This window comes from Mustelus asterias, chromosome 27, assembly GCF_964213995.1.
Source record: "Mustelus asterias chromosome 27, sMusAst1.hap1.1, whole genome shotgun sequence".
Lineage (NCBI taxonomy): Eukaryota > Metazoa > Chordata > Chondrichthyes > Carcharhiniformes > Triakidae > Mustelus > Mustelus asterias.
In genome coordinates, this window is record NC_135827.1 from 30,077,985 (window position 1) to 30,105,395 (window position 27,411).

Genomic DNA, 27,411 nt, shown 5'->3' on the forward strand with positions numbered 1-27,411 from the left:
GGCATCGCTGGCTGGACCAGTATTTATTCCCCATCCCTAGTTACCCTTAAGAAGGTGGTGGTGAGCTGCCTTCTTGAACCGCTGCAACACTTCAGGTGTAGGTACACCCACAGTGCTGTTAGGAAGAGAGTTCCAGGATTTTGGCCCAGCGACAATGAAGGTACGGCGACACACAGATGAGAAGTGAAGGCAAAACAACACTCCATTCATTCATTCATGTCAACAAGGAGATCGAGTGTTACTGTGTAATTGGGGACCAGCCATAGTTTTAGCGAAAACAGGTACAATTTGATGACACCATGATGACCAATTGTTGTCAAAATGCTCAAAATTATTTCTCAGAATCATCTCCAGAAGTACCAACTTCTTTAGTCCCTCATGTTGTGAATACTACCACGGAAGACTTAGTTGAATCTGAGTTGCCTGATTGTGTCTCAGCTACTATGAGAATGATGCAGAATTAGTTCCAAGAAAAGACGTGACTACAGAAGTTCCAAATAATACTTCTAGGGTCAAGAGCAGCTAAATTCCAGAATGTCATATACAACCAAAGGGGAATAGACCATCTTCCTTGTCAACTTTTCTTATTGGCTGTGTATAATGATGCATAATACCGTGTTTGGAATATTATTGATCCTATGTATAACATTGTAATAATTTGTTGTCACGACCACAGAAGTAAAGGGAGACAGATGTTAAGTCATTGTTGCAGTGATAGTGGAGTCAGACACTTTAGGAACATTTAAGCGGTTATTGGATAGGCACATGGAGCACACCAGGATGATAGGGAGTGGGATAGCTTGATCTCGGCACAACATCATGGGCCGAAGGGCCCGTTCTGTGCTGTACTGTTCTATGTATGATTGCTTTAAGAGCTGATCACATGGTTTAACGGTGATATTGTTAGGGTGTTTCACAGGCTGCTGTTTACTTTCAGTTTCTGTCCGTAGAATCGTAGAATCATACAATGCAGAAGAAGCCCTTCGGCCCATCAAGTTTGCACCAACATGTGTGAAACACCTGATCTCCCACCTAATCCCATTTACCAGCACTGGGCCCACAGCCCTGAATATTACGACGTGCCAAGTGCTCATCTAGGTACTTTTTAAAGCAATGTGAAGCAACTTGCCTTTATCATCCTCCCAGGCAGCACATTCCAGACCATCACCACCTGCTGGGTAAAAAACTTTTTCCTCACATCCCTCCTAAACCTCCTGCACCTGATGATGATGAAAATGATGATGTGGAGATGCCGGCGTTGGACTGGGGTAAACACAGTAAGAAGTCTGACAACACCAGGTTAAAGTCCAACAGGTTTATTTGGTACCAAATAAAACTGTTGGACTTTAACCTGGTGTTGTTAAGACTTCTTACGATGAAAATGATACCAGACCACACAAGCAGAGAGGAAAGCAGTGTGAATGAGAAAATGACAAAGGACGTAAAAGACACATTTTTTAAAAGTGGTTGAATATTTTCACAGCAACTTCATTCAGTGTTAATGTAAGCCTACCTGAGACACTAATAAATAAACTTATTAAAGCAAAATACTTTGGGTTTTAACGATTTTTGAAATCAAAGAAGAGGGGATGTATTAATTGAGAGTGAGCGAATGTGTTCAAAGTCCCCCACCGTACAATGTGCGGATCACCGTCCTATGTGTTTGAATACGGAAGCTGCGACACAAATGAGCATGATGTGGAGATGCTGGCACTCAAATGAGCGCCCTCTTTTGGAATATGCAAGAACAAATCTCTATCTTTGATTTGGAAACCAGGGGAGAGCGCGAACGCAGTCCCCCACTACCACAAATTTTGCAGTCGAGTATCCCGCATTTGGGGACATCGCAGGCGTCAGCACACCCGAAGTGCAATGGGCTAGCCTCGTCCTGGGCGAACTACCTGCATGATCATAGTTACACCCCTGCCAGGTAAGTATGCTTGAAAAGCCTCACAGGCTGCCAGCCGATACCAAACGTTACATCTTACAGTCATACTTACTGAAGTTCAAACGCCAGATTGTCGTCTTGTTTAGCATTTTCTGCACTAAAGTACCCCCATCCTTCCATATTATTCTGATAAATGTTTGACCATTCCTCTGTAGTCAGCATTGTGTTGATAGAACGTCCCAATGTCTATTTGCATATTACCCTTAAAAGGAAATGAACCGCCTTCGGCTACCTGTCCTTCAAGGGCGGTGCCTCAACAGCGCACCCTCTGGGCAGTCAAAGAATTACTTCTACATTTCTTTGTTCATTTTCAGTTCTGCAACTCTTGTCAGTTTCAGTGGAGAAATCACACTGAACACTGACAGCTGAAGCATCATTACCACTGCAAAATCCGAGACTGTAATTTCAAAAATAATTCTAAGATACCAGTATCTACAAGGTCAAAGGCTGGTTGTGCTTTCTCCCTCCATGCTCTACCCTGTTCAGTCTCTGCTTGACTCTATCACAACATTTATCCCAATTCTCTTATTGAGTTGAGGGACAAATATTGGCTAGGACACTCAGAGATCACCCTTGCTCTTCTGCAATCTCAGTACTGCACTGGAATGCTAGCCTAGATTTGTGAGACTCTGTGAGCGCGCTACCACTGATACACAGCTAACATAGAAACATAGAAGCTACAAGCAGGAGAAGGCCATTTGGCCCTTCGAGCCTGCTCCACCATTCATTTTGATGGTTGATCATCAAATTCAATATCCTGATTCCCCCCTTCCCCCCATATCCCTTGATCCCTTTAGCCAACATAGTCAAATAAGAACATAAGATGTAAGAGCAGGTCCCCCAAGCTTGCTTTGCCATTCAAGATAATCATGACTGATTTGCCTCAACTCCATCTTACTGTCCACTCCCCAAATCCTTTAAAAAAATTTATTGATGTCACAAGTAGGCTTATATTGATGCTGCAATTTCTGTAACTGTGAAAATCCCCTAGTCGCCGCACTCCGGCGCCTGTTTGTGTAACACTGAGGGAGAATTTAGCATGGCCAGTGCACCTAACCTGCACATCATTTGGACTGTGGGAGGAAACCGGAGGAAGTCCATGCAGACACGGGGAGAATGTGCAGACTCCACACAGACAGTGACCCAAGCCGGGAATCGAACACAGGTCCCTGACGCTGTGAGGCAGCAGTGCTAACCACTGTGCCACCGTGCCGCCTCATATTGCTTCATCACTTGGCCAAAATCTGTCATCTCAGTGTAAGATGGAGCATCCACAACCCTACTGGGATAGAGATTTCACAATTCTTGAGTAGCGAAATTTTTCCTCCTCTCAGTCCGAAATGCCCAGCCCCTATTATCAAACCGTGCTCGCATTCACCCTGTTCTGATTCGCCAGAGGGTAACAATCTCCCCATTGTCCACCCTAACAAGCCCCTTCAGAACCTTGATACAAAAGACACAAAAGTCTGAGGTCACATGCCAACCGACTCGAGAACAGCTTCTTCTCTGCTGCCACCAGACTTTGAGTGGACCTGCTTCACATGAAGTTGATCTTTCTCTACACCCTAGCTATGACTGTAACACTACATTCTGCACTCTCTCGTTTCCTTCTCTACGAATGGTATGCTTTGTCTGTATAGCGCGCAAGAAACAATACTTTTCACTGTATGTTAATACATGACAATAATAAATCAAATCAAATCAAATCTGAATCAAAAATTATATATTTCAATTAGATTACCCCTCATTCTTCTAAACTCCAGCGAGTATAGACCCAAGATAAATCCTGCATTTCTCAAAGAATATCAAGGTTAACTTGATGAATAGGACTGTAAACTTTATCACTCCCCGCCAGACAATTTCTTTTCAGAATTCTGTTTGAACTTAGAGAAAGGAAACAAGTAGCTCCTCTCCATACCCACTAACCAAGTCTACAACGGGGAAGGAAACCAAATAAAACACTGATCACCTGTGTCGGTAAAGGCTTCATCTTCCTGATTTCATCGATCCCTATCCTCTCTTCGAACCACTTTCCGATGAGAGTTTGCGGAGTATAGCGATTGCCCCCATCAGGACTATACTCATTGTGCAAACGATTCGGGTAAAGTGGGCACAACTCGTCATCTGAGAGGAATAACTGCGGTTTGTTGGATGTCATGGTGGCGATATGCGGGTCTCATCCGAGCTCAGCAGCTCTCTGGGTGATGCTCTGCAATTAACCTGAGCAACGATGTATTGGTTGTCTTGGTAACGGGCAAGTAGTGACTGCCCAGGTACCCAGTTCTTTTGCGAATTACATCACAGAGCCTGTAAAATGAGTCACACACGGTCTTCCAATTGTGGACAACCGATTTGATTTGATTTGATTTATTATTGCCAAAAGTATTAGTGTACAGTGAAAAATATTGTTTCTTCCGCGCTATACAGACAAAGCATACTGTTCATAGAGAAGGAAAGGAGAGAGTGCAGAATGCAGTGTCACAATCATAGCTAGGGTGTAGAGAAAGATCAATTTAATGTGAGGTAGGTCCATTCAAAAGTCTGATGGCAGCAGGGAAGAAGCTGTTCTTGAGTCGGTTGGTACATGACCTCAGACTTTTGTATCTTTTTCCCGACGGAAGAAGGTGGAAGAGAGAATGTCCGGGGTGCGGGGGGGGTCTTTGATTATGCTGGCCGCTTTTCTGAGGCAGCAGGAAATGTAGACAGTGTCAATGGGTGTGTTGTATTGGGATTCAGTGAAAAGTATTGTTTCGTGCACGCTATTCAGGCAAAACATACCATTCATAGAGTAGATAGGGGAGAAGGAAAGGAGAGTGTGCAGAATGTAGTGTTACAGTCATAGCTAGGGTGCAGAGAAAGATCAGCTTAATATATGGTGGATCCATTCAAAAGTCTGACGGCAGCAGGGAAGAAGCTGTTCTTGAGTCGGTTGGTACGTGTCCTCAGACTTTTGTATCTTTTTCCCGATGGAAGAAAATGGAAGAGAGAATGTCCGGGTTGCGTGGGGGCCCTTGATTATGCCGGCTGCTTTTCCAAGACAGCGGGAAATGTAGATGGAGTCAACGGATGAGAGGCTGTGATCCATCTGAATTACAACGCATGCTGTTGATTCACTCCCTGATGACTTAATACGCTGATAGCTTTGGAAATCTAAAACGTCAGTTACCCCACATTCATGATGGTAGTAAAAGAAAAGGCTGGAAATATTTAGCAGGCCAGGCAGCATCTGAAGGGAGAAAAACGTTTAAGACTTAACTCTGTTTTCCCTGATGCTGCCTGACCTGCTGAGTATTCCCAGCATTTTCTCTTTTTTTTTAAATTTAAAATTCCCATGCTTTTGTGACATTCGGTGATTCCTGATTCAATGGTAGTCTTTCAGAATTTTACAATGAAATAAATTACAGAATGGCATCACTCCAATGTGTGGAGTAACTTTATTGCTATCATATTATTGAATCAAAATAGATAATTAAAAGGTCAATAATATTAGTAGAAATAAAGGCACAGAATATGAAAGAAAAGATATCATGCAATGGAACATTGTTCAGGCATCACAGAACCATAGAATTTCTACACTGCAGAAAAACGCCATACGGTTCATCGAGTCTGCACTAACTCTCAGGCCCTCCATCCTATCCCCGTAACCCAGCGCATTTAACATTGCCAATCCACCTAACTTGGCGGTACAGTGGTTAGCACTGCTGCCTCACAGCTCCAGGGACCCAGATTCAATTCCTGGCTCGAACCAAAAGAGAAAATGTTGGAAAATCTCAGCAGGTCTGGCAGCATCTGTAAAATGGTAGTCATGATGTGGAGATGCCGGCGTCGGACTGGGGTAAACACAGTAAGAGTTTTAACAACACCAGGTTAAAGTCCAACAGGTTTATTTGGTAGCAAATGTTCGGGTAAGTTCGGGTAAATGTTCGGGTAAAATCTTCGGGTAAGCGTTCCCCAAGGCGACCTTCACGACACACGACAGCGCAGAGTCGCTGAGCAGAAACTGATAGACAAGTTCCGCACACACAAGGATGGCCTAAACCGGGATGTTGGGTTTATGTCACACTATCAGTAGCCCCCACAGCTTGCCTCCTGGACTTGCAGAATCTCACTGGCTGTCCTGTCTGGAGACAATACACATCTCTTTAACCTGTACTTAATGCTCCCTCCACTCACATTGTCTGTATCTTTAAGACCTTGTTGGCTGTAGAGATTTGCATTCTAATCAGTATTCGGTAACTTGATTTTGTGTCTCTGTGCCCTGTTTGAGAGCAGATTTACACTCCATCTGACGAAGGAGCAGCGCTCCGAAAGCTAATGGCATTTGCTACCAAATAAACCTGTTGGATTTTAACCTGCTGTTGTTAAAACTCTCACTGAGCATCTGTAAAAGAGCAGACCTTTCGAGTCCAGATGACTCTTTGTCAAAGCTCAATTCCTGGCTTGGGTCACTGTCTGTGCGGAGTCTACACGCTCTCCCCGTGTCTGCGTGGGTTTCCTCCGTGTGCTCCGGTTTCCTCCCACAGTCCAAACGACGTGCTGGTTAGGTACATTGGCCATGCTAAATTCTCCCTCACTGTACCAGAACAGGCGCCGGACTGTGGCGGCTAGGGGATTTTCACAGTAACTTCATTGCAAGCCTACTTGTGACACTAAATTAAATAAACTTTAAACTTAAATCTTTGGAGTGTGGGAGGAAACTGGAGGAAACCCACGCAGACACGGGGAGAACATGCAAACTCCACACAGACAGTGACCCGAGGCTGGAATTGAACCCAGGTCCCTGGCGCTGTGAGGCTGCAGTGCTAACCACTGTGCCACCATGCCTGATGTATTGATTCCCAGCATTTTCATCTGGAGTATTGTGGATAATTCTGAACGTCTGACTTCGGGCAAAATAAGAGGGTACGGCCGATGTTTATCAGGATGTTACAGGGGATGAGGGAGTTCATGATGAGGAGAGGTCGGAAACATTAGGACTGTTCTCCTTGGAACGGAGACTGTTACTGTTAGGCATCCGACCCTCTCCACAGATGATGGACTGCACCCAGGGCGTTGGTCACTTCTGTATCATCCCCTGGGTCTACACAGGCTATAGATAGATGAGTGACAGTTCCTTTCGCAGCTGGCACAGATGAAGAGCGTTGGCTCGTGATTGAGGTGATTTTCTGTGGGCAATCCTCTCCACCATCTGCTCATTTCCTTTGCCCTCTGCTCTTCCCAAGATATATGGGATGTTCTGGCTGCTGAGTGGAGTGCCTGGATACAAGCAGTCAGGACATCCCAGGTACCAACTCCTACCTGGTCACCTTGAAATCATCCTAGTACAGATGTGGGCGACCTGTCAGGTGGCAAGGTGGCACTGCTGCTTCACAGCGCCAGGGACCCGGGTTTGATTCCTGGCTTGGGTCACCATCTCTGTGGAGTCTGCATGTTCTCCCTGTATCTGCGTGGGTTTCCTCCGGGTGCTCCGGTTTCCTCCCACAGTTTGAAAGACGTGCTGGTTAGGTGCATTGACCCGAACAGGCGCCGGAGTGTGGCGAGTAGGGGAGTTTCACAGTAACTTCATTGCAGTGTTAATGTAAGCTTTGCTTGTGACTAATAAAGAAACTTTAACTGTGGGTCTTGTGCCAATAGCAAACTGGTTATGGGGAACATCTTTGACCATCATCTTTCAGAGAGTTGGTGGACTCAAGAACATCTGGAAAGGTGATGGAAGCTGATTCAATAAAAATCTTCAGAGGGATTTGGATGGTTACTTGAGGGCGAGAAACTTGAATTGAAGAATAAAGAAAAACGAGAGGGTTGAAAAAAATTATTCAGCTGGAAATAATGAAGAGCAAAGACAGAAAGTGGTTTGGAATCACAGCTAGTGGGTAGGATAAGCCATGAGGCAGTGCGGTGTGTAGCTTCACCACAGCCGGCTTGTGTCGCTGTTTCTCTAGCGGGTAGGTTGGGGGACAGTTTGGGGAGAGACCCCGGCAGTGAGTGCGGGGGGCTCCTTGTTATCTGGGGGGCTCAGGGTAAGAGTGGGGAGCGGGGGGGGGCTCGCTGTCTGCGCTGCAGTTGCGGACACTGCTTGAAAGTTCCTGTGCTCGGGCTGGCTGGAGGAGAGCGAGGGGCCGGCGGATTGCAGAGCAGGAAGTGTCCTCCTTGGGGGGAGCTGGGCAGAGACAAGGGGAGGGAGGCAGGCAGCAGGTTCAGGGTCCAACACAATCTGACAAGAGCCACGTAAGAAGATACCAGGGCAGGTGCCCAAAGAAACCTGGGTGAAAGAGGCAGCTTTTTAAGGAGAGGTGGAGAGAATTAGGGAGGGAACCCCAGAACGTAGTCTCTCAACAACTGAGACAATGCTGCCAATGGTGGAGAAACATTAAGATCTGAGCGAGTTGTGGGGCTGGATGAACTATTTACAAGAGTTTGGGTGGGGAAGAGGCCATGGAGGGATTTGGTTAGTGTCACTAGTAGGTTTACATTAATAAATAACTTTAAAATTATTGTGACGACCTAATTGATAACTTAGCAACTTAATATTACATTGCCTAGATTGAAGTAGCCATCTGCATATAACATAGTTTAAAGTTAAAGTTTATTTATTAGTCACAAGTAGGCTTGCATTAACACTGCGATGAAGTTACTGTGAAAATCCCATAGTCGCCACCCTCCGGCACCTGTTCGGGTCAATGCACCTAACCAGCACGTCTTTCAGACTGTGGGAGGAAACCGGAGCACCCGGAAGAAACCCACGCAGACTCGGCACAGTGACCCAAGCCGGGAATCGAACCCGGGTCCCTGGTGCTGCGAGGCAGCGGTGTTAACCACTGTGCCACCGTGCACAAAATTTAGCTGAAAGGAATGAATGGAGAATAAAGGTTCCCTCACTGATTGGCGACTCCTCTGTGATGGATAGAGCGGTTTTTGAGTTTGTCTGGGTTATTAATTTATTGGAGAAGGCGTTTGAAATGTTTAACCAGTGTTGTCTCCCCAGGCCCGGACAGACAATGAAGCAGAGAGGCAGCACCTTGCTTGTGGGAGAGGGGAACTTTTCCTTCGCTGCCGCACTGTGTGATCGTGTGGGTGCAAACACCAGCATCATTGCAACCTGCTACGAAAGTGAAAAAGAGACAATGAAGAATAAAACTGCAGTCAGAAATATTACCAGCTTGTTAGAGAAAGGTAAGGAAGCAGCACTGGAGACGGAATGCAGTGAGTGTGATCAAAGGAAAACTCAAATCTGAAATAAATATTTGAAGTGCACGGCAGCTCTAATAGAGAGAGAGAGAGACTGGTGAATGTTTGGTAGCATCTTTCATTTAAATTCATTTCGCAAGTGTAATAACTCAGGAAGCCCCGACTGAAAAGGAACATAGTTTATATACAGAATGCAAAGTAGAACCATGACCGTGCTGTACCCACATAAGTCCCTGCTTGGAACAAGGAGTTCAGCAGGCCCAGTCCTGGGCCTGCCTTATAAAAGGCTTAGTTAATGGGTTCCAGCTGGGCAGGCCATTGCCTGTTTCCAGGGGAACTCGCACTCAATGAGCCACACAGGGAGATAATAAAATCATAGAATCCCTATGATACAGAAGGAGGCCATTTGGCCCATTGTGCCTGCCCCAACTCGCTGATAGAGCATCTTACCCAGACCCTATCCCCGTAACCCCACGTATTTTTACCCCGCTAATCCCCCTAAACCACATTACATTGCCTAGATTGAAGTAACACTGTTCATAGTTTAAAGTTAAAGTTTATTTATTAGTCACAAGTAGGCTTACATTAACACTGCAAGGAAGTTACTGTGAAAATCCCCTAGTCGCTGCACTCCGGCACCTGTTTGGGTACACTGAGGGAAAATTTAGCATGGCCAATGCACCTAACCAGCACATCCTTTGGACGGTGGGAGGAAGCCAGAGCACCCGGAGGAAACCCACGCAGACACAGGGAGAACGTGCAGACTCCACGCCGACAGTGACCGGGAATTGTGACCGGGAATCGAACCCGGGCCCCCGGCGCTATGAGGCAGCAGTGCTAACACCAGTGCCACTGTGCCGCCCACAGTGCACCAGCATTCATAATTATTTAATTCCATGCTGAACAAGGAGAAATGGAAAAATAAATAAAACTTAAGGAACATTTTTTCTGAAGTAATTGTGATGAGCAATATGGTAGCTGAACTTACTGGTAGCAACTCATCTAATAATGTGTGCAGTTCTGGTCGCCACACTATGGGAAGAATGTGATTGAACTAGAAAGGGTGCAGAGAGATTCACCAGGCTGCTGCCTGTGCTAAGGCCTTTCAGCAATGAAGAGAGGCTGGTTAGGATGGGGTTGTTTTCCTTAGAGCAGAGGAGGCTGAGGGGGGATCTGATCGAGGTGTACAAAATTATGAGGGACGTAGATAGGAAGAAACCTTTCTCCTCAGTAGAAGGGTCAATAACCAGGGGGCAAAGACTTAGAGTGGATTCGAGAAAAATCTTTTTCACCCAGAGGGTGGTGGAAATCTGGAAATCACTGCCTGAAAGGGTGATAGAGGTGGGAACCCTCACAACATTGAAGAAGCATTTAGATGAGCACTTGAAATGCCACAGCGTACAAGGCTATGGACCAAGTGCTGGAAAATGGGATTAGAATAGATAGGTGCTTGATGGCTGGTGCAGACATGATGGGCCGAAGGGCCTCTTTCTGTGCTGTAAAACACTGGGTGGGGTTTTCCAGCGCGCTTGCCCCAAAGCCGGAGGTCACTGGACCTTTACACAGTCTGCCCTTAGCCCGCTACGACTCCTATGGCTGGCGGAAGGGGAAAATTCGCCCCTGTGACTATGATCTATGATTTATCTGCTAATAATGATTGGTTAATTGTGTATTGTAACCTTGGCGCTGGGTGCAACATAAAACAGCATGTCTAATCAGTTTTGAGGATTAATGATTTGATTTGATTTATTATTGTCACATGTATTAACATACAGTAAAAAGTATTGTTTCTTGCGCGCTATACAGACAAAGCATACTGTTCATGGAGAAGGAAACGAGAGAGTGCAGAATGCAGTGTTACAGTCATAGCTAGGGTGTAGAGAAAGAGCAACTTAATGCGAGGTAGGTCCATTCAAAAGTCTGATGGCAGCAGGGAAGAAGCTGTTCTCGAGTCAGTTGGTACGTGACCTCAGACTTTTGTATCTTTTTCCCGACGGAAGAAAGTGGAAGAGAGAATGTCCGGGGTGCGTGGGGTCCTTAATTATGCTGGCTGCTTTGCCGAGGCAGCGGGAAGTGTAGACGGAGTCAATGGATGGGAGGCTGGTTTGCGTGATGGATTGGGGGATAAAGGGAGTCTCAGTAAAGGTAGTCTCTTCCAGTTGGTTTGCTAATGAAACAAGTTTCAGTGATGCTCAGAACCTGTCACATAATATAATAGACAGGAAGCGATTGCAACAGCATATTAATCCTTGACCATTGTCCTTCAGGAGCAGAAGTTTACTTTCAAGTGGATTGTACCAACCTCCAGCAGTGTCCACGCTTGAATAGCAGGCTGCTTGACAGGATTATCTTCAATTTCCCTCACTGTGGCAGGAAGGCCGGGGTGAAAAAAAACAGAGAGCTACTGGCTAATTTTTTTCGGAGGTGAGTTCTGAAGACGTCTATCAAAGTCCGCAACGTCCAGTTAAAGGCAAAATACGGCGGATGTTGGAATCTGAAACAAAAACAGAAAATGCTGGAAAATCCCAGCGAGTCTGAGAGTATCTGTGGAGAGGGAATAGAGCCAACGTTTCAAGTCTGGATGACTCAACACTACTTAATTGGTTGTGAAGCACTTGAGCACTGCCTGAGATCATGGAAGGTAGTGGAACGATGCAAGGGGGCGGCACAGTGGTTAGCACTGCTGCCTCACAGTGCCAGGGATCCGGGTTCGATTCCCGGCTTGGGTCACTGAGTGGAGTTTGCTCCCTGTGTCTGTGTGGGTTTCCTCCGGGTGCTCCAGTTTCCTCCCACACTCCGAAAAACATGCTGGTTAGGTGCATTGGCCATGCTAAATTCTCCTTTAGTGTACCCAAACAGGCACCGGAGTGTGGCAACTAGGGGATTTTCACAGTAACTTCATTGCAGTGTTAATGCAAGCCAACTAATAAATAAACTTAAAAGTAATACTTTTTCAGGAACACGCAGCACAAGGTCATCTGTAAATAAAATGTTAGAACGTGCATATATGGTGAAATAACATAAAATTCTCTCCAAACAATGGCCATTCATTATCAAAAAGGCTGTTGAACTGAAAAACAGATTTTTAGGTTTCCCACTCCGTTCCCGTACATACTCTAATAAATATGGAGCTTATTTACTTGGAATATTTTTAATATGGCAATTATGAGTTTAACTGAAGCAGAAAATGTTGGAACATCTCAGCGGGTCTGACAGCATCTGTGGAGAGAGAATAGAACTAACGCTTCGCATTCGCTCTATTCTCCTCCCCATAGATGCTGTCAGACCTGCTGAGATTTTCTAGCATTTTCTGCTTTTGTTTCAGAGTCCAGCATCCGAAGTGTTTTGCCTTTATGTAAGAGTTTAGCAGATGTCGGTCTGGCTAGCTTTGTCCTACAAATGATCCCAAAACACCAAGGGAATAAACAAAGAGGGAATCAAAGCATTTGGCCTGACACCAATTAGGTGGAATTGTTGGACGTTTCCAAGAGATAATTTTAACCCTTGGCTAGGAAGTGGCGGCACGGTGGCACAGTGGGTTAGCACTGCTGCCTCACAGCGCCAGGGACCGGGGTTCAATTCCGGCCTCGGGTCACTGTCTGTGTGCAGTTTGCATGGTTCCCCCCCTGTGTCTGTGTGGGTTTCCTCCCGGGTGCTCTGGTTTTCTCCCACAGTCCAAAGATGTGCGGCTGATTGGTCATGCTAAATTGCCCCTTAGTGTCGGGGAATTACCAGGGTAAATATGTGGGGTTATGGGAATAGGGCCTGGGTGGGATTGTGGTTTTTGCAGACTCGATGGGCTGAATGGCCTCCTTCTGCACTATCATTTTATGATTCTATGATTCTACGAAGTGGTGAGACATCCAGGCCACTTGTCTGGGAGCTTCAGTGGGAGGCCAGCTTCATTTCAACAAGCAGGACTCAGCAATACTCTGCATTGTCTGAAATGGATTTACAGAGAGAAGACCATCCCTTTCCTTCTACAAGCACTTGAAATCTAAGCTTCACATCACCAAATCACTGAGTTGTTGTCCCACTTTAGTCACATTTTGGCATTGGCCTTTAACCTTTCCCTCTACATAGTTTTCTCATTGTCCATTGCTTAATAATAACTTCAATCCTGATTCTACAAGGGAGCAAGGTGAGATGTTCAGCTCCGAAAAGCTTCCTCAGCCATTGCAGGGATTGAACCCACACCCGTGCTGCCTCTGTATTGCTAACCGGCCCTTCACCCAGCTTTCCCAATTTAAACAGTGTCATTCATGCTTCCATTGTGTCACCTTTTGCTTCTCTTGATTGTCCACAGGTTTCGGGTGGCACAGTGGTCAGCATTGCTGCCTCACAGCTCCAGGGACACGGGTTCGATTCCCGGCTCGGGTCACTGTCTGTGTGGAATTTGCACCTTCTCCCCGTGTCTGCGCGGGTTTCCTCCGGGTGCTCCGGTTTCCTCCCACACTCCAAAGATGTGCGGGTTGAGTTGATTGGCCATGCTAAATTTCCCCTTAGTGCCCGGGATGCGTAGGTTAGAGGGGATAGCGGGGTGGAGTTTGCACCTTCTCCCCGTGTCTGCGTGAGTTTCCTCCGGGTGCTCCGGTTTCCTCCCACAGTCTGAAAGACGTGCTGGTTAGGTGCATTGACTCGAACAGGCGCCGGTCTGTGGCGACTAGGGGACACTGTAACTTCACTGCAGTGCTAATGTAAGCCTTACTTGTGACTAATAAATAAACTTTTTACTTTAAATATGTGGGGTTACGGGGATGGGGCCTGGGTGGGATTGTTTTCGATGCAGACTCGATGGGCCAAATGAACTCCTTCTGCATTACAGGGGTTCTATGATTCTATGAAATGAATGACTGAAGTAGGACAATGAATCGGTGATCTGGTGATGCTATTCGCTTCACTGACAGCAGTCACAATATTGTTGTGGTTTTTATCTTTTGCAGTTGCGCAGGTATTCTAGCCGCGGAAGGTGATGTTCATGTTACCCTGTGCAGGGGTCAGGGTGGGACTGCTGCTGAACAACCAACACGGGAGTGGCACAACAGTTGGCAAATTGTCGCCATGGCTGCGAGGGCCGGGTTCATTTTGAGTGAAGTGCAGCCATTTGACTGCACGCATTATTATGGCTACATGAGCACCGGGTATAGGTAGGTGAATAGCAGGCAAATCTGTTTCCGATGTATTTTGCATGAGTTGTGTCTGAATATGGTTTCCTTACTCCTGATGATATCTGTGAAGTGAAATACAGGTGCTGGACGGTGGCACAGTGGTTAACACTGCTGCCTCATAGCGCCAGGGACCCGGGTTCGATTCCCGACTTGGGTCACTGTCAGTGCAGAGTCTGCACGTTCTCCCTGTGTCTGTGTGGCTTTCCTCCGGGTGCTCTGGTTTCCTCCCACAGTTCAAAAGTCGTGCTGTTTAAGTGCATTGGCCATGCTAAATTCTCCCTGTGTGTACCCAAACATGCACTGGAGTGTGGCGACTAGGAGTTTTTCACAGTAACTTCATTGCAGTGTTAATGTAAGCCTACTTGTGACACTAATAAATAAACTTTGAACTAACTTCAGAAAATGTTGGTCATTTTAATATCATAACAGGGAGACAGGACATTAAGATGTAGCCAGTCAGTACATAACTGACTGGGGAGTCGATGGCCTAATGTTATTACCGCAAGACTATTAATCCAGAATCTCAGCTAATGTTCTGGAGACCCGGGTTCGAATCCCACCACGGCAGATGGTGGAATTTGAATTCAATAAAAGAGAATATCTGGAATTAAGAATCTACTGATGACCACGAAACCATTGTCGATTGTCAGAAAGACCCATCTCGTTCACTAATGGCCTTTAGGGAAGGAAATCTGCCGTCCTTACCTGGTCTGGCCGACATGTGACTCCAGAGCCACAGCAATGTGGTTGAATCTTAACTGCCCTCGGGCAACTAAGGGATGGGCAATAAATGCTGGCCCAGCCAGCGACGCCCATGTCCCACGAATGAATAAAAAAAACCCTCAATGCTATAGATGACATTTGGTGATTGGAGCAGCAACATCTGAAATTCCATTGACCACTGTTTAAATGGGAGATGTTAACATACTTGGGGCGGCGCGGTGACACAGTGGTTAGCACTGCTGCCTCACAGCGCAAGGACCCGAGTCCAATTCCCAGCTTGGGTGACTGTCTGTGCGGAGTCTGCATGTTCTCCCCGTGTCTGCACCGGTGCTCCGGTTTCCTCCCACCGTCCAAAAGACGTGCTGGTTAGGTGCATTGGCCATGTTAAATTCTCCCTCAGTGTACCCAAAGAGGTGCTGCAGTGTGGCGACTAGGGGACTTTCACAGTACCTTCATTGCAGTGTTATGTAAGCCTACTTATGACACTGATAAATAAACTTTAAAAACTTGAAATACTTATCTGAAATGCTTGGATTAAAACTTCCCCCTTCCCAAAGATCTTATTGAATAATGTAAAATGCTGACAGAATATGGCCATATCTAGAAGCAGTCTTTAAAAGGGATCTGTATTTATACATCCCAGTGCTACACAGACAGTGAACAGAGCGACTATTCTTTATGTGACGAAGTCCCACTCAAAATACTGAGATTTATTTTTAGGTGGAATGATTTTTGACCAGGAAATTCTGCTCTTTTTTTAAACATCCACCTGACCATGCACTGGTTTAACGTCTCATTTGACAATGCTGCACTTCCTCAGTCTACACTCAAGAATCAACCTACATTATGTGGGCAAATCCTCCTCCACATAGTCGCCACCTCCTGTCATGCTGCTAATCATAGAATCACAGAATCTCCGGCATGGAGACAAGTCCTTCGGCTGAAACTGGTCCATGCTGACCAAAAAGCCCATCTAAGCTAACCCCATTTGCCTACATTTGGCCCATATCCTTCTAAACCTTTTCTATCCATGTATCTGTCCAAACGCCTGTTAAATGTTATCAGTGTCCCTGCCTCAACCACTTCCTTCGGCAGCTCATTCCACAAATGTACCACCCTCTGTGTAAAAAAGTTACTCCTCAGGCTCCCATTAATTATTTCCCCTCTTAACTTAAACCTGTGACCTCTAGTTCTTGATTCTCCAACCCTGGGAAAAAGACTCTGTGCATTCACCCTATCCATGCCTCTGATGATCTTACACACCTCTATAAGATCACCCCTCAGTCTCCTACGCTCCAAAGAAAAAAGTCCTCGCCTGTCCAATCTCTCCCGATAACTCAGTCCCTTGAGTCCTGGCAACATTCTTGTAAATCTCTTCTGCACTCTCTCCAGTTTAATAACATCTTTAATGTTGGCTTTGAAGCTAAAGCTATCATTTATTGTCTCCACGTGCAGTCATGAGGAGCAGATTTCTCACAATGCTTTGATTACATTCCTTCCCTTGCAAAAGGTGTGTTAAACTGCACTTTCCTTTCAGGAGTCAAGATAAATCCTTCCATGTTGACCGAGCTCTGACCCACGTCTTCACGAGAAGCCTGCCCTTCAGCGAGATAGAGCCAGTTGTTATGGAAACCGTGATTGGGAGTGAGCACTGCACATTCCACGTCCCTGAGGAACTTGTTGAGAAGATAAACAGGTGGAGTCACAGAACTACACGTCGCAAAAATATGGATTTTGAGACACTGCTTAACCGTGTTGTTTGTGTGTTTTTTAAAGTATTTACGGAGCAGGTGACATATCAAGACAGATGTAAAATAACATGCAAAATTGTGCAGTGCATTATTAGCCAATAATATGAAACTGGTTAATTTTCCTATTAACATAACACTGAAAACAAATTCATTCACGTTGCTGGAATTGCCCCATTTGCAGTCAGAAGTGAAAAGACTTGACCCAAATGCAGCCATAGAGTGGTACAGTGCAGAAAAGGCCCTTCGGCCCATCAAGTCAGCACTCAAGTCTGTGGGCGCCACGGTGGCACAGTGGTTAGCACTGCTGCCTCACAGCTTCAGGGATCCAGGTTCGATTCCCGGCTTGGGTCACTGTCTGTATGGAGTTTGCACGTTCTCTCCGTGTCTGCGTGGGTTTCCTCCGGATGCTCCGGTTTCTTCCCACAGTTCAAAAGATGTACGGGTTAGGTTGATTGGCCGTGCTAAATTGCCCCTTAGTGTCCCGGGATGCGTAGGTTAGAGGGATTTGCGGGGTAAATGTGTGAGGTTGTGGGGATTGGGGATGGGGTAGGATTGTTGTCGATGGGCCGAATGGCCTCCTGCACTGTAAGGTTTCTATGACAATAGCTACAATGAAAGTCGCGCTAATCCCATTTTCCAGCACTTGTCCTATATCGAAATGTCGCACCATTTATTTATCGCATTTTAGTTTAAAATATTTAACCCGTGTTAGATCAATGTGGAAATATGTGCCTTTTATGATTGTTCTAATGGAGTTGTTGATCGTTGCAGGAATTTTCTTCAGAAAGGTTCAAACCACCCTGTAAATATAATTGATGAGATGTTGAGGAAGCAGCTTGCAGATACAGCGAACGTACAGGAACTGGAGGACAACTACCCTCTGTTATCGACGCAATGCCTTCAGACTGATGCCACCATTTGTCAGGCTGAGCTTTATTGGGTTAGCTGTTCCGGCTGTCAAGAGGACAGATCGAGAAGCACTGAGTGGGTACACGTGACCGACACTCAGTGCTGTGACGTTTCCGCGCAAATGTCTGACCTGCGGCTCGGGCACGAGGCAGGGCAGAACGTGGGCTGCTGTATAACCAAACAGGCTGGGGTGGCCAACATGAGCGAGGATTGCAGGAGGTACTGCCTCCGGCCTACTCTGACAGGATGCGCTTATGATGTTTTGCAAAAGCCGGACTTCAGAACCGGAGTAATCTATGTGGTCAGTGGCATTGTTTTCAGAAAGTGTCTGATTTCGCCGCAAGCGATGCCTGCATTCCATGAGATGGTTTTAGTTGGCGCTTGCTGTGTGAAAACAATGCCAGACTTTTTAGGCCTATTTATGTGCTGTGTGGAGAGTGCCATTTCATTTCTCATCAGGTCAGCATCAAGTCCCTCTGCACCTGTGGACAAGGGTTTAGGATCGGTTACCTTTAACGAAGAGAACAGCGGAAGAAGCTGGAATATTTGTTTTCGAGACGTGAACCACCCAGACTTTACTGAGCTGACGATTGCAAAATTGCTTTGTCTTCCTTACAAACAGAGCAGCAGCGAACTCAGTATTTGTGTTACTTCCATAAATCTTGACCTACTATCAATGGTGCTGTATCGCATAAATGACTGGAGAACGCTATGGACGTTTGACAAGCGCTTCCTAAACCAAATTGGTGCATCAGAATCGAAACCTTTTTGTGGGTTTTCGCTCCACCCGCCCTCCTATCCACATGATGTCAGCTTCTGGGTGGATGGCGATGGGAAACCGGATGAGTTGGAGCTCCACGCTGTTGTAAGGCGAGTAAGCCGGGATTCGGTGAAAGAACTGAAGCTGATTGACAGTTTCTGGCACGCTGAAACCAAACGCATGAGTTACTGTTACCGGCTAACATACCAGTCATGTGACAAGGCATTGTCCTATCAGCAAGCATTGGAAATGCAACTGAAACTTCGAGACGAACTGCAGAAAAGCTTTCAAGTAACTCTCAGATAAAAGAAATTGTACCAAGTCTTTCAAATGTGTGCGTTTTCTTTAACCTCTTGCAGTGCTGGATTGGCACTACGCACACTTAACTATTGATCATAAGACCATAAGATATAGGAGCAGAATTAGGCCATTTGGCCCATCGAGTCTGTTCCGCCATTCAATCATGGCTGATCTGATTCTCATCCCCATTCTCCTATCTTCTCGGAACCCCTGAACCCCTTATTGATCAAGAACCTATCTATCTCTATCTTAAAGACATTCAACGACCTGGCCTCCACAGCCCTCTGAGGCAATGAATTCCACAGATTCACCACCCCCTGGCTGAAGAAATTCCTCCTCAACTCAGTTTTAAAGGAGCGTCCCTTCACTCTGAGGTTGTGCCCTCGAGTTCTAGTCTCTCCCACTAGTGGAAGCATCCTCTCCATGTTCATTCTATCTAGGCCTCTCAGTATTCAGTAAGTTTCTTGATACCAGTTATTACAGGAAAAACTACATTTGTGCAAATAAACATCAATGTTTGCAATGTGCTTCTTGTTCCATGGGCTTAATTCATCACCTCAATCATCCTACACTGCTACTCACACAATTTACCCCTAATAATATGTCACCTTCATTAATTCAAAATACTGTCCAAACGTGAACTAAATTTGGGTGGACGAATGGATAACATTGATTTGATTTATTATTGTCACATGTATTAGTATACAGTGAAAAGTATTGTTTCTTGTGCACTATACAGACCGAGCATACCGTTCATAGAGAAGGAAAGGCGTGAGTACAGAATGTAGTGTTATAGTCATAGCTAGTGTGTAGAGAAAGATCAACTTAATGCGAGGTAGGTCCATTCAAAAGTCTGATGGCAGCAGGGAAGAAGCTGTTCTTGAGGCGGTTGGTACGTGACCTCAGACTTTTGTATCTTTTTCCCAATGGATGAAGGTGGGAGAGAGAATGTCCGGGGTGCATGGGGTCCTTAATTATGCTGGCTGGCTTTCTGAGGCAGCAGACAATGTAGACAGAGTCAATGGATGGGAGGCTGGTTTGCGTGATGGATTGGGCTACATTCACAACGTTTTGTAGTTTATTGCGGTCTTGGGCAGAGCAGGAGCCATACATAGAACATAGAACATAGAACATAGAAAGCCACAGCACAAACAGGCCCTTCGGCCCACAAGTTGCGCCGATCACATCCCCACCTCTAGGCCTATCTATAGCCCTCAATCCCATTAAATCCCATGTACTCATCCAGAAGTCTCTTAAAAGACCCCAACGAGTTTGCCTCCACCACCACCGACGTCAGCCGATTCCACTCACCCACCACCCTCTGAGTGAAAAACTTACCCCTGACATCCCCCCTGTACCTACCCCCCAGCACCTTAAACCTGTGTCCTCTCGTAGCAACCATTTCAGCCCTTGGAAATAGCCTCTGAGAGTCCACCCTATCCAGACCCCTCAACATCTTGTAAACCTCTATCAGGTCACCTCTCATCCTTCGTCTCTCCAGGGAGAAGAGACCAAGCTCCCTCAACCTATCCTCATAAGGCATGCCCCCCAATCCAGGCAACATCCTTGTAAATCTCCTCTGCACCCTTTCAATGGCTTCAACATCTTTCCTGTAATGAGGTGACCAGAACTGCGCGCAGTACTCCAAGTGGGGTCTAACCAGGGTCCTATAAAGCTGCAGCATTATCTCCCGACTCCTAAACTCAATCCCTCGATTAATGAAGGCTAGTACGCCATACGCCTTCTTGACCGCATCCTCCACCTGCGAGGCCGATTTAAGAGTCCTATGGACCCGGACCCCAAGGTCCTTCTGATCCTCTACACTGCTAAGAATGGTACCCTTCATTTTATACTGCTGCTTCATCCCATTGGATCTGCCAAAATGGATCACTACACACTTATCCGGGTTGAAGTCCATCTGCCACTTCTCCGCCCAGTCTTGCATTCTATCTATGTCTCGCTGCAACTTCTGACATCCCTCCAAACTATCCACAACACCACCTACCTTGGTGTCGTCAGCAAACTTACCAACCCATCCCTCCACTTCCTCATCCAGGTCATTTATGAAAATGACAAACAGCAAGGGTCCCAGAACAGATCCCTGGGGCACTCCACTGGTCACTGACCTCCATGCAGAGAAAGACCCCTCCACAGCCACTCTCTGCCTTCTGCAGGCAAGCCAGTTCTGGATCCACAAGGCAACAGCCCCTTGGATCCCATGCCCTCTCACTTTCTCAAGAAGTCTTGCATGGGGGACCTTATCGAACGCTTTGCTGAAGTCCATATAGACCACATCCACCGCTCTTCCTTCGTCAATGTGCTTGGTCACATTTTCAAAGAACTCAACCAGGCTCGTAAGGCACGACCTGCCCCTGACAAAGCCGTGCTGACTACTTTTGATCATACTAAACTTCTCTAGATGATCATAAATCCTGTCTCTCAGGATCCTCTCCATCAACTTACCAACCACTGAGGTTAGACTCACCGGTCGGTAATTTCCCGGGCTGTCCCTGTTCCCTTTCTTGAATATAGGGACCACATCCGCAATCCTCCAATCCTCCGGAACCTCTCCCGTCTCCATCGACGATGCAAAGATCATCGCCAAAGGCTCCGCAATCTCCTCCCTCGCCTCCCACAGTAACCTGGGGTACATCCCATCCGGTCCCGGCGACTTACCAACCTTGATGCCATTCAATAGTTCCAACACATCCTCTTTCTTTATGTCCACATGCTCGATCCTTTCTGTCCTCCGCAATCCAGCAGTACAACCACCCAGATCCCTTTCCACCGTGAATACCGAGGTAAAGTATTCATTAAGCAGCTCCGCCATTTCTAACGGTTCCGCACAAACTTTTCCCCCTTCACCTTTTAAGGGTCCTATGCCTTCACATCTCATCCTTTTACTCTTGACATATTTGTAGAAAGCCTTGGGATTCTCCTTAATCTTACCCGCCAAGGTCTTCTCATGACCCCTTCTCGCTCTCCTAATTTCCTTCTTAAGCTCCTTCCTACATCGCGTATACTCCTCTAAATCCTTAACACCTCCTAGCTCTCTGAACCTTCTGTACGCCTCTCTTTTCTTATTCACCAGGTTCATCACAACCTTCGTGCACCACGGTTCCCGTACCCTACCAACACCCCCCTGTCTCATCGGAACGTTGTCATGCAGAGCTCCAGACAAACATTCCTTGAAAATCCTCCACTTTCCTTCGGTACTTTTCCCCAAGAATGCCTCCTTCCAATTTACCCGTCTAATTTCCTCCCTGATGACACTGTATTTCCCTTTACTCCAGAGAAACACTTTCCTAGCCTGCCTGACCCTATCTCTTTCCAATGCTATCGTGAAGGAGATAGAATTATGATCGCTATCCCCAAGATGCTCACCCACCGAGAGATCCTCCACCTGTCCAGGTTCATTAGCCAGCACCAGATCAAGAACAGCCTCTCCTCTAGTAGGCTTATCCACATACTGTGTCAGGAAACTCTCCTGGACACACCTAACAAACTCCTCTCCATCCAAACCCCTAGCCCTAGGGATATTCCAATCTATGTTTGGGAAATTAAAATCTCCCATCACGACAACTCTGTTATTCCTACATCTCTCCAGGATCTGTTTCCCCATCTGCTCCTCAACATCTCTGTTACTATTGGGCGGCCTATAGAAAACACCCAGCAAAGTTACCGACCCCTTCCTGTTCCTAAGCTGTGATACAGCCAGAAAGAATGCTTTCTGTAAAAGTTGGTGAGAGTCGTAGCTGACGTGCCAAATTTCCGTAGTCTTCTGAGAAAGTAGAGACGTTGGTGGGCTTTCTTAACTATAGTGTCGGCATGGGAGGACCAGGACAGGTTATTGGTGATCTGGACACCTAAAAACCTGAAGCTCTCGACCCTTTCCACTTCGTCCCCGTTGATGTAGACAGGGGCATGTTCTTCTCTACGCTTCCTGAAATCGATGACAATCTCCTTCGTTTTGTTGACATGGAGGGAGAGATTGTTGTTGCTGCACCAGTTCACCAGATTCTCTATCTCATTCCTGTACTCTGTCTCGTCATTATTTGAGATCCGCTCACTACGGTGGTGTCGTCAGCAAACTTGAAATTCGAGTTGGGGGAATTTGGCCACACAGTCATAGGTGTATAAGGAATATAGTAGGGGGCTGAGAACACAGCCTTGTGGGGCACCGGTGTTGAGGATGATCGTGGAGGAGGTGTTGCCTATCCTTACTGATTTTGGTCTGTGGGTTAGGAAGTTCAGGATCCAGTCGCAGAGGGAGGAGCCGAGGTCCAGGCCACAAAGTTTGGAGTTGAGTTTCGTGGGAATAATAGTGTTGAAGGCTGAGCTGTAGTCAATAAATAGGAGTCTGACATAGGTGTCCTTGTTATCTCGATGTTCCAGGGTTGAGTGCAGGGCCAGGGGGATGGCGTCTGCTGTGGATCTGTTGCGGCGGTAGGCAAACTGTAGTGGATCCAGGCAGTCTGGGAGGCTGGAATTGATTCATACCATGACTAGCCTTTCGAAGCACTTCATAATGATGGATGTCAGAGCCACTGGACGATGGTCATTAAGGCACGCTGCTTGGCTTTTCTTAGGTACCAGGATGATGGTCGTCGTCTTGAAGCAGATAGGGACCTCAGATTGTTGTAAAGAGAGATTGCTGCTGAATTCAGAGTTAAAGTGAACATGAGATTAAAAACATCACATGAACAACATTATGGTTGAAGGGATCACCCCCCCACCCCACCCCCCACCTTCCCCTATACTCTCCCCACCGAATATACTCACTTCCACCTTCTTCCGTTGGGAAAAAGATACAAAAGTCTGAGGTCATAGAATCATAGAAACCCTGCAGCACAGAAAGAGGCCATTTGGCCCATCGAGTCTGCACCGACCGCAATCCCACCTAGGCCCTACCCCCATATCCCTACATATTTACTCACTGATCCTCTAACCTACGCATCTCAGGACACTAAGGGCAATTTCAGCATGGCCAATCAATCTAACCTGCACATCTTTGGACTGTGGGAGGAAACCGGAGCACCCGGAGGAAACCCACGCAGACACGAGGAGAATGTGCAAACTCCACACAGACAGTGACCCAAGCCGGGAATCGAACCCAGATCCCTGGAGCTGTGAAGCAGCAGTGCTAAACACTGTGCTGCCATGCCAACGGTACCAACTGGCTCAAGAACAGCTTCTTCCCTGCTGCCATCAGACTTTTGAATGGACCTACCTTATATGAAGTTTGTCTTTCTCTACACCCTAGCTATAACTGCAACACTACATTCTGCACCCTCTCCTCCGTTTACGGTATGCTTTGTATAGCGCGCAAGAAACAATACTTTTCACTGTATCCCAATGCATGTGACAATAATAAGTCAAATCAAATCAAAAAACGCCCACCCCACTCCAATGTCTCACTTATTAACTGAGTCACATAATCTCCTAGAATTTGATTTATGCTTCAGACGCAGCATGATGACACAGTGGTTAGAACTGCTGCCTCACAGCGCCAGGGACCCGGGTTCAATTGCGGCCTTGGGTGACTGTCTTAGAATCTTAGAATCCCTACAGCACAGAAAGAGGCCATTCGGCCCATCGAGTCTGCAGCGACCACAATCCCACCCAGGCCCTACTCCCATATCCCTAGATATTTACCCACTAATCCCTCTAACCTACGCATCCCAGGACACTAAGGGCAATTTTTTAGCATAACCAATCAACCTAACCCGCACATCTTTGGACTGTGGGAGGAAACCGGAGCACCCGGAGGAAACCCACGCAGACACGAGGAGAACGTGCAAACTCCACACAGACAGTGACCCAAGCCGGGAATCGAACCCAGGTCCCTGGAGCTGTGAAGCAGCAGTGCTAACCACTGTGCTACTGTGCCGCCCGCTTTTTTCCCGCTTTTTTACCTGTCGTTATGGAATTTGCACGTTCTCCCCTTGTCTGCGTGGGTTTCCTCCAGGTGTTCTGGTTCCCTCCCACAGTTCAAAGATGTGTAGGTTAGATGGATTGACCATGCTAAATTGCCCCTTAGGGCGGGAATCTCAGCTGCATTCACCCCAAGACTGGAAAATCCCACCCGAGGTCAACGGGCCTTTGCATGGTCCGGGTCCCGCTCACCACGGAAATTGTAGATGTGCAAATTAGGTGGATTGGCCGTGCTGAATTGCCCCTTAGTGTCCCAAAATGTGTAGATGGATTAGCCATGGTAAATGGGTAACTGGGATAGGGCGGGAGAGAGGGACTGGGTAGTCAGAGGGTCAGTGCAGTCTCGTTGGGCTAAATGGCTCTTCTGCACTCTAGAGGTTCTATGAGTAGATAGATTTATTACAAGATGAAGCAGGGCAAAATATTCCCTTTATACGTATTTTAAAGCAATTCATTGCATTTTAAGTGCAAATATTGTATATGCAGATGATATAGTGAGAGAGGTTGAGTGAGATTTCTTTTACCCAGAAAGTTGTTGAAAATTTTCCTTGGGGTAAGTTGAAGCAGAGGCCATTGCATATTTTGTGGAAAGCATAGATGAATATTTGACGTTGAGAATAATGCAGGCCTGGGGGGATCAGTAGTGGATTGATCCAGGGAAGATATGCTAAAAATCCTCCTCTAGGCTGGAAACCTCTAAATATTGGTACTTTAATTTTTCCTGCGCCATAAAGCACAAGGAAGGTTCAGGTGAAAGAATGATGCACCCATTACAGAATCTTCTCATTATTGCTAGGGACATGGCAACATGCTTTCAAGCACAGTGACAGCTGATGTGTTGGAAAATTCCTGCCTGAGGCAGCATGGAATGAGCTGCCAGAGAAAGTGATTGAGGCAGGTGCAATAGCAACTTTAAAAAAGCATTTGAATGGGAAAGGATTAGAGGGATATGGGTCAAACGTGGCCAATTGGGACTAGCTGGGAGGGCACCAAGGACGGCATGGACCAGTTGGGCCGAAGGGCCTGTTTCCATGCTGCATTGCTCTACGATTGCACAAACAGTAATGAGATGAATAACACAACAATCTGTTCATGGTGATGTTGGCTGAGAGAGGGTTTTTTGTCCCGAGAGCAGGAAGACGCCCTTGGAATAGCGCAACAGGATTGTGAAAATCCACCCCAATAATTCAGCATCTCAAATAAAAGGTAGCGCCCTGACAATGTTGCAGGGCACCATTGGTCTAGAAACACTCCTTCAGTGATCATTCTCTCATTGCTCCAGAATGCCAACCTTTACTTCTTCACAAAATAGCTTCTAATGTTCACATGAATAGGCAGACGTGATATAAGAGGCCAATTGTGTGAGATGTTAACAGAGCTATTTTGATGAGAGAAGGTAAGAAGAAAATGAGAAACAATTTTGCACAGGACCAGTGTTCAGAGATCCATGGAACCATAGAATCTGGGGCCATTCAGTGCACTGACTATCCAAAAGAAGAAAGGTGAGAAATAGTTCTGCACATAACAAGCATTCATGAAACATGGATCCATGGAACCAGAGAACCTGGGGCCATTCAGCCCATTGAGTGTGCCCTGACTATATGAAAGAGCATCTTGCCCAGGTACATCCCCCCATTCCCATAACTTCATGCATTTATTATGGCCAATCCACCGAACCTGCTCATCTTTCACCCTCCCGCAACCTCTTTCAGCCTCTTTCACCCTCCCCCACCCTCTATCACCCTCCGCCGCCCTCTTTTGCCCTCCCCTGCCCTCTCTCACCCTCCCCGCCATCTCTCACCCTCCCCGCCCTCTTTCACCCTCCCCGCCCTCCTCCACCCTCCCCCGCCCTCTTCCACCCTCTTCTGCCCTCCCCCACCCTCTTTCGCCCTCCCCGCCCTCTTTCGCCCTCCCCGCCCTCTTTCGCCCTCCCCGCCCTCTTTCTCCCTCCCCGCCCTCTTTCGCCCTCCACCGCCCTCTTTCTCCCTCCCCGCCCTCTTTCGCCCTCCACCGCCCTCTTTCGCCCTCCCCCGCCCTCTTTCGCCCTCCCCCGCCCTCTTTCGCCCTCCCCCACCCTCTTTCGCCCTCCCCCACCCTCTTTCGCCCTCCCCCGCCCTCTTTCGCCCTCCCCCGCCCTCTTTCGCCCTCCCCCGCCCTCTTTCGCCCTCCCCCACCCTCTTTCGCCCTCCCCACCCCGTTTCACCCTCCCCCACCCTCTTTCACCCTCCCCCACCCTCTTTCACCCTCCCCCACCCTCTTTCACCCTTCAGCACCCTCTTTCGCCCTCCCCGCCCTCTTTCACCCTCTTTCGCCCTCCTTTGCCCTCCCCGCCCTCTTTCGCCCTCCCCACCCTCCCCCGCCCTCCCCACCCTCCCCCGCCCTCCCCACCCTCTCCGCCCTCTTCCACCCTCTTCCGCCCTCCCCCACCCTCTTTCACCCTCCCCCGCCCTCTTTCGCCCTCCCCCGCCATCTTTCGCCCTCCCCGCCCTCTTTCGCCCTCCCCCGCCCTCTTTCGCCCTCCCCCGCCCTCTTTCACCCTCCCCCACCCTCTTTCGCCCTCCCCCGCCCTCTTTCACCCTCCCCCGCCCTCTTTCACCCTCCCCCGCCCTCTTTCACCCTCCCCCGCCCTCTTTCACCCTCCCCCGCCCTCTTTCACCCTCCCCCGCCCTCTTTCACCCTCCCCTGCCCTCTTTCACCTCCACCACCCTCTTTCACCCTCTTGTGGGAGGA

At 47.3% G+C, this 27,411-nt stretch overlaps 1 protein-coding gene and 1 non-coding gene across 9 annotated transcripts; one reads left to right on the forward strand and one right to left on the reverse strand.

The window, feature by feature from the left end:
• The first annotated feature begins 1,665 nt into the window (after positions 1–1,665).
• Positions 1,666–19,274, forward strand: fdxacb1 (ferredoxin-fold anticodon binding domain containing 1). 8 transcript variants are annotated; one of them, XM_078199188.1, is made up of 6 exons: positions 1,666–1,930; positions 8,934–9,121; positions 11,404–11,560; positions 14,080–14,283; positions 16,565–16,723; positions 17,550–19,274. In XM_078199188.1, the coding sequence occupies exons 1-6, from the start codon at positions 1,719–1,721 to the stop codon at positions 18,751–18,753; spliced, it is 2,124 nt and encodes a 707-aa protein (XP_078055314.1). In that variant the 5' UTR covers positions 1,666–1,718; the 3' UTR covers positions 18,754–19,274. The 8 variants fall into 8 exon arrangements, with proteins under 8 accessions (XP_078055314.1, XP_078055315.1, XP_078055318.1 ...); XM_078199189.1 differs by lacking the exon at positions 1,666–1,930 and adding an exon at positions 6,747–6,850; XM_078199192.1 differs by lacking the exon at positions 1,666–1,930 and adding an exon at positions 7,847–7,893.
• On the reverse strand, positions 1,775–1,938 carry LOC144480069 (U1 spliceosomal RNA). Its single transcript, XR_013495608.1, has one exon. It is a non-coding gene; the product is annotated as a U1 spliceosomal RNA (small nuclear RNA).
• Positions 19,275–27,411: the final 8,137 nt, after the last annotated feature.

What these genes read in the sequence shown, in the direction of transcription:
- fdxacb1 (XM_078199188.1), top strand. Translation starts at nt 1,719, where the DNA reads ATGAGCGCCCTCTTTTGGAATATGCAAGAACAAATCTCTATCTTTGAT. An exon ending in CATAGTTACACCCCTGCCAG is followed by an intron (nt 1,931 to 8,933) that starts GTAAGTATGCTT and finishes TTGTCTCCCCAG; the next exon opens with GCCCGGACAGACAATGAAGC. An exon ending in CTTGTTGAGAAGATAAACAG is followed by an intron (nt 16,724 to 17,549) that starts GTGGAGTCACAG and finishes TGATCGTTGCAG; the next exon opens with GAATTTTCTTCAGAAAGGTT.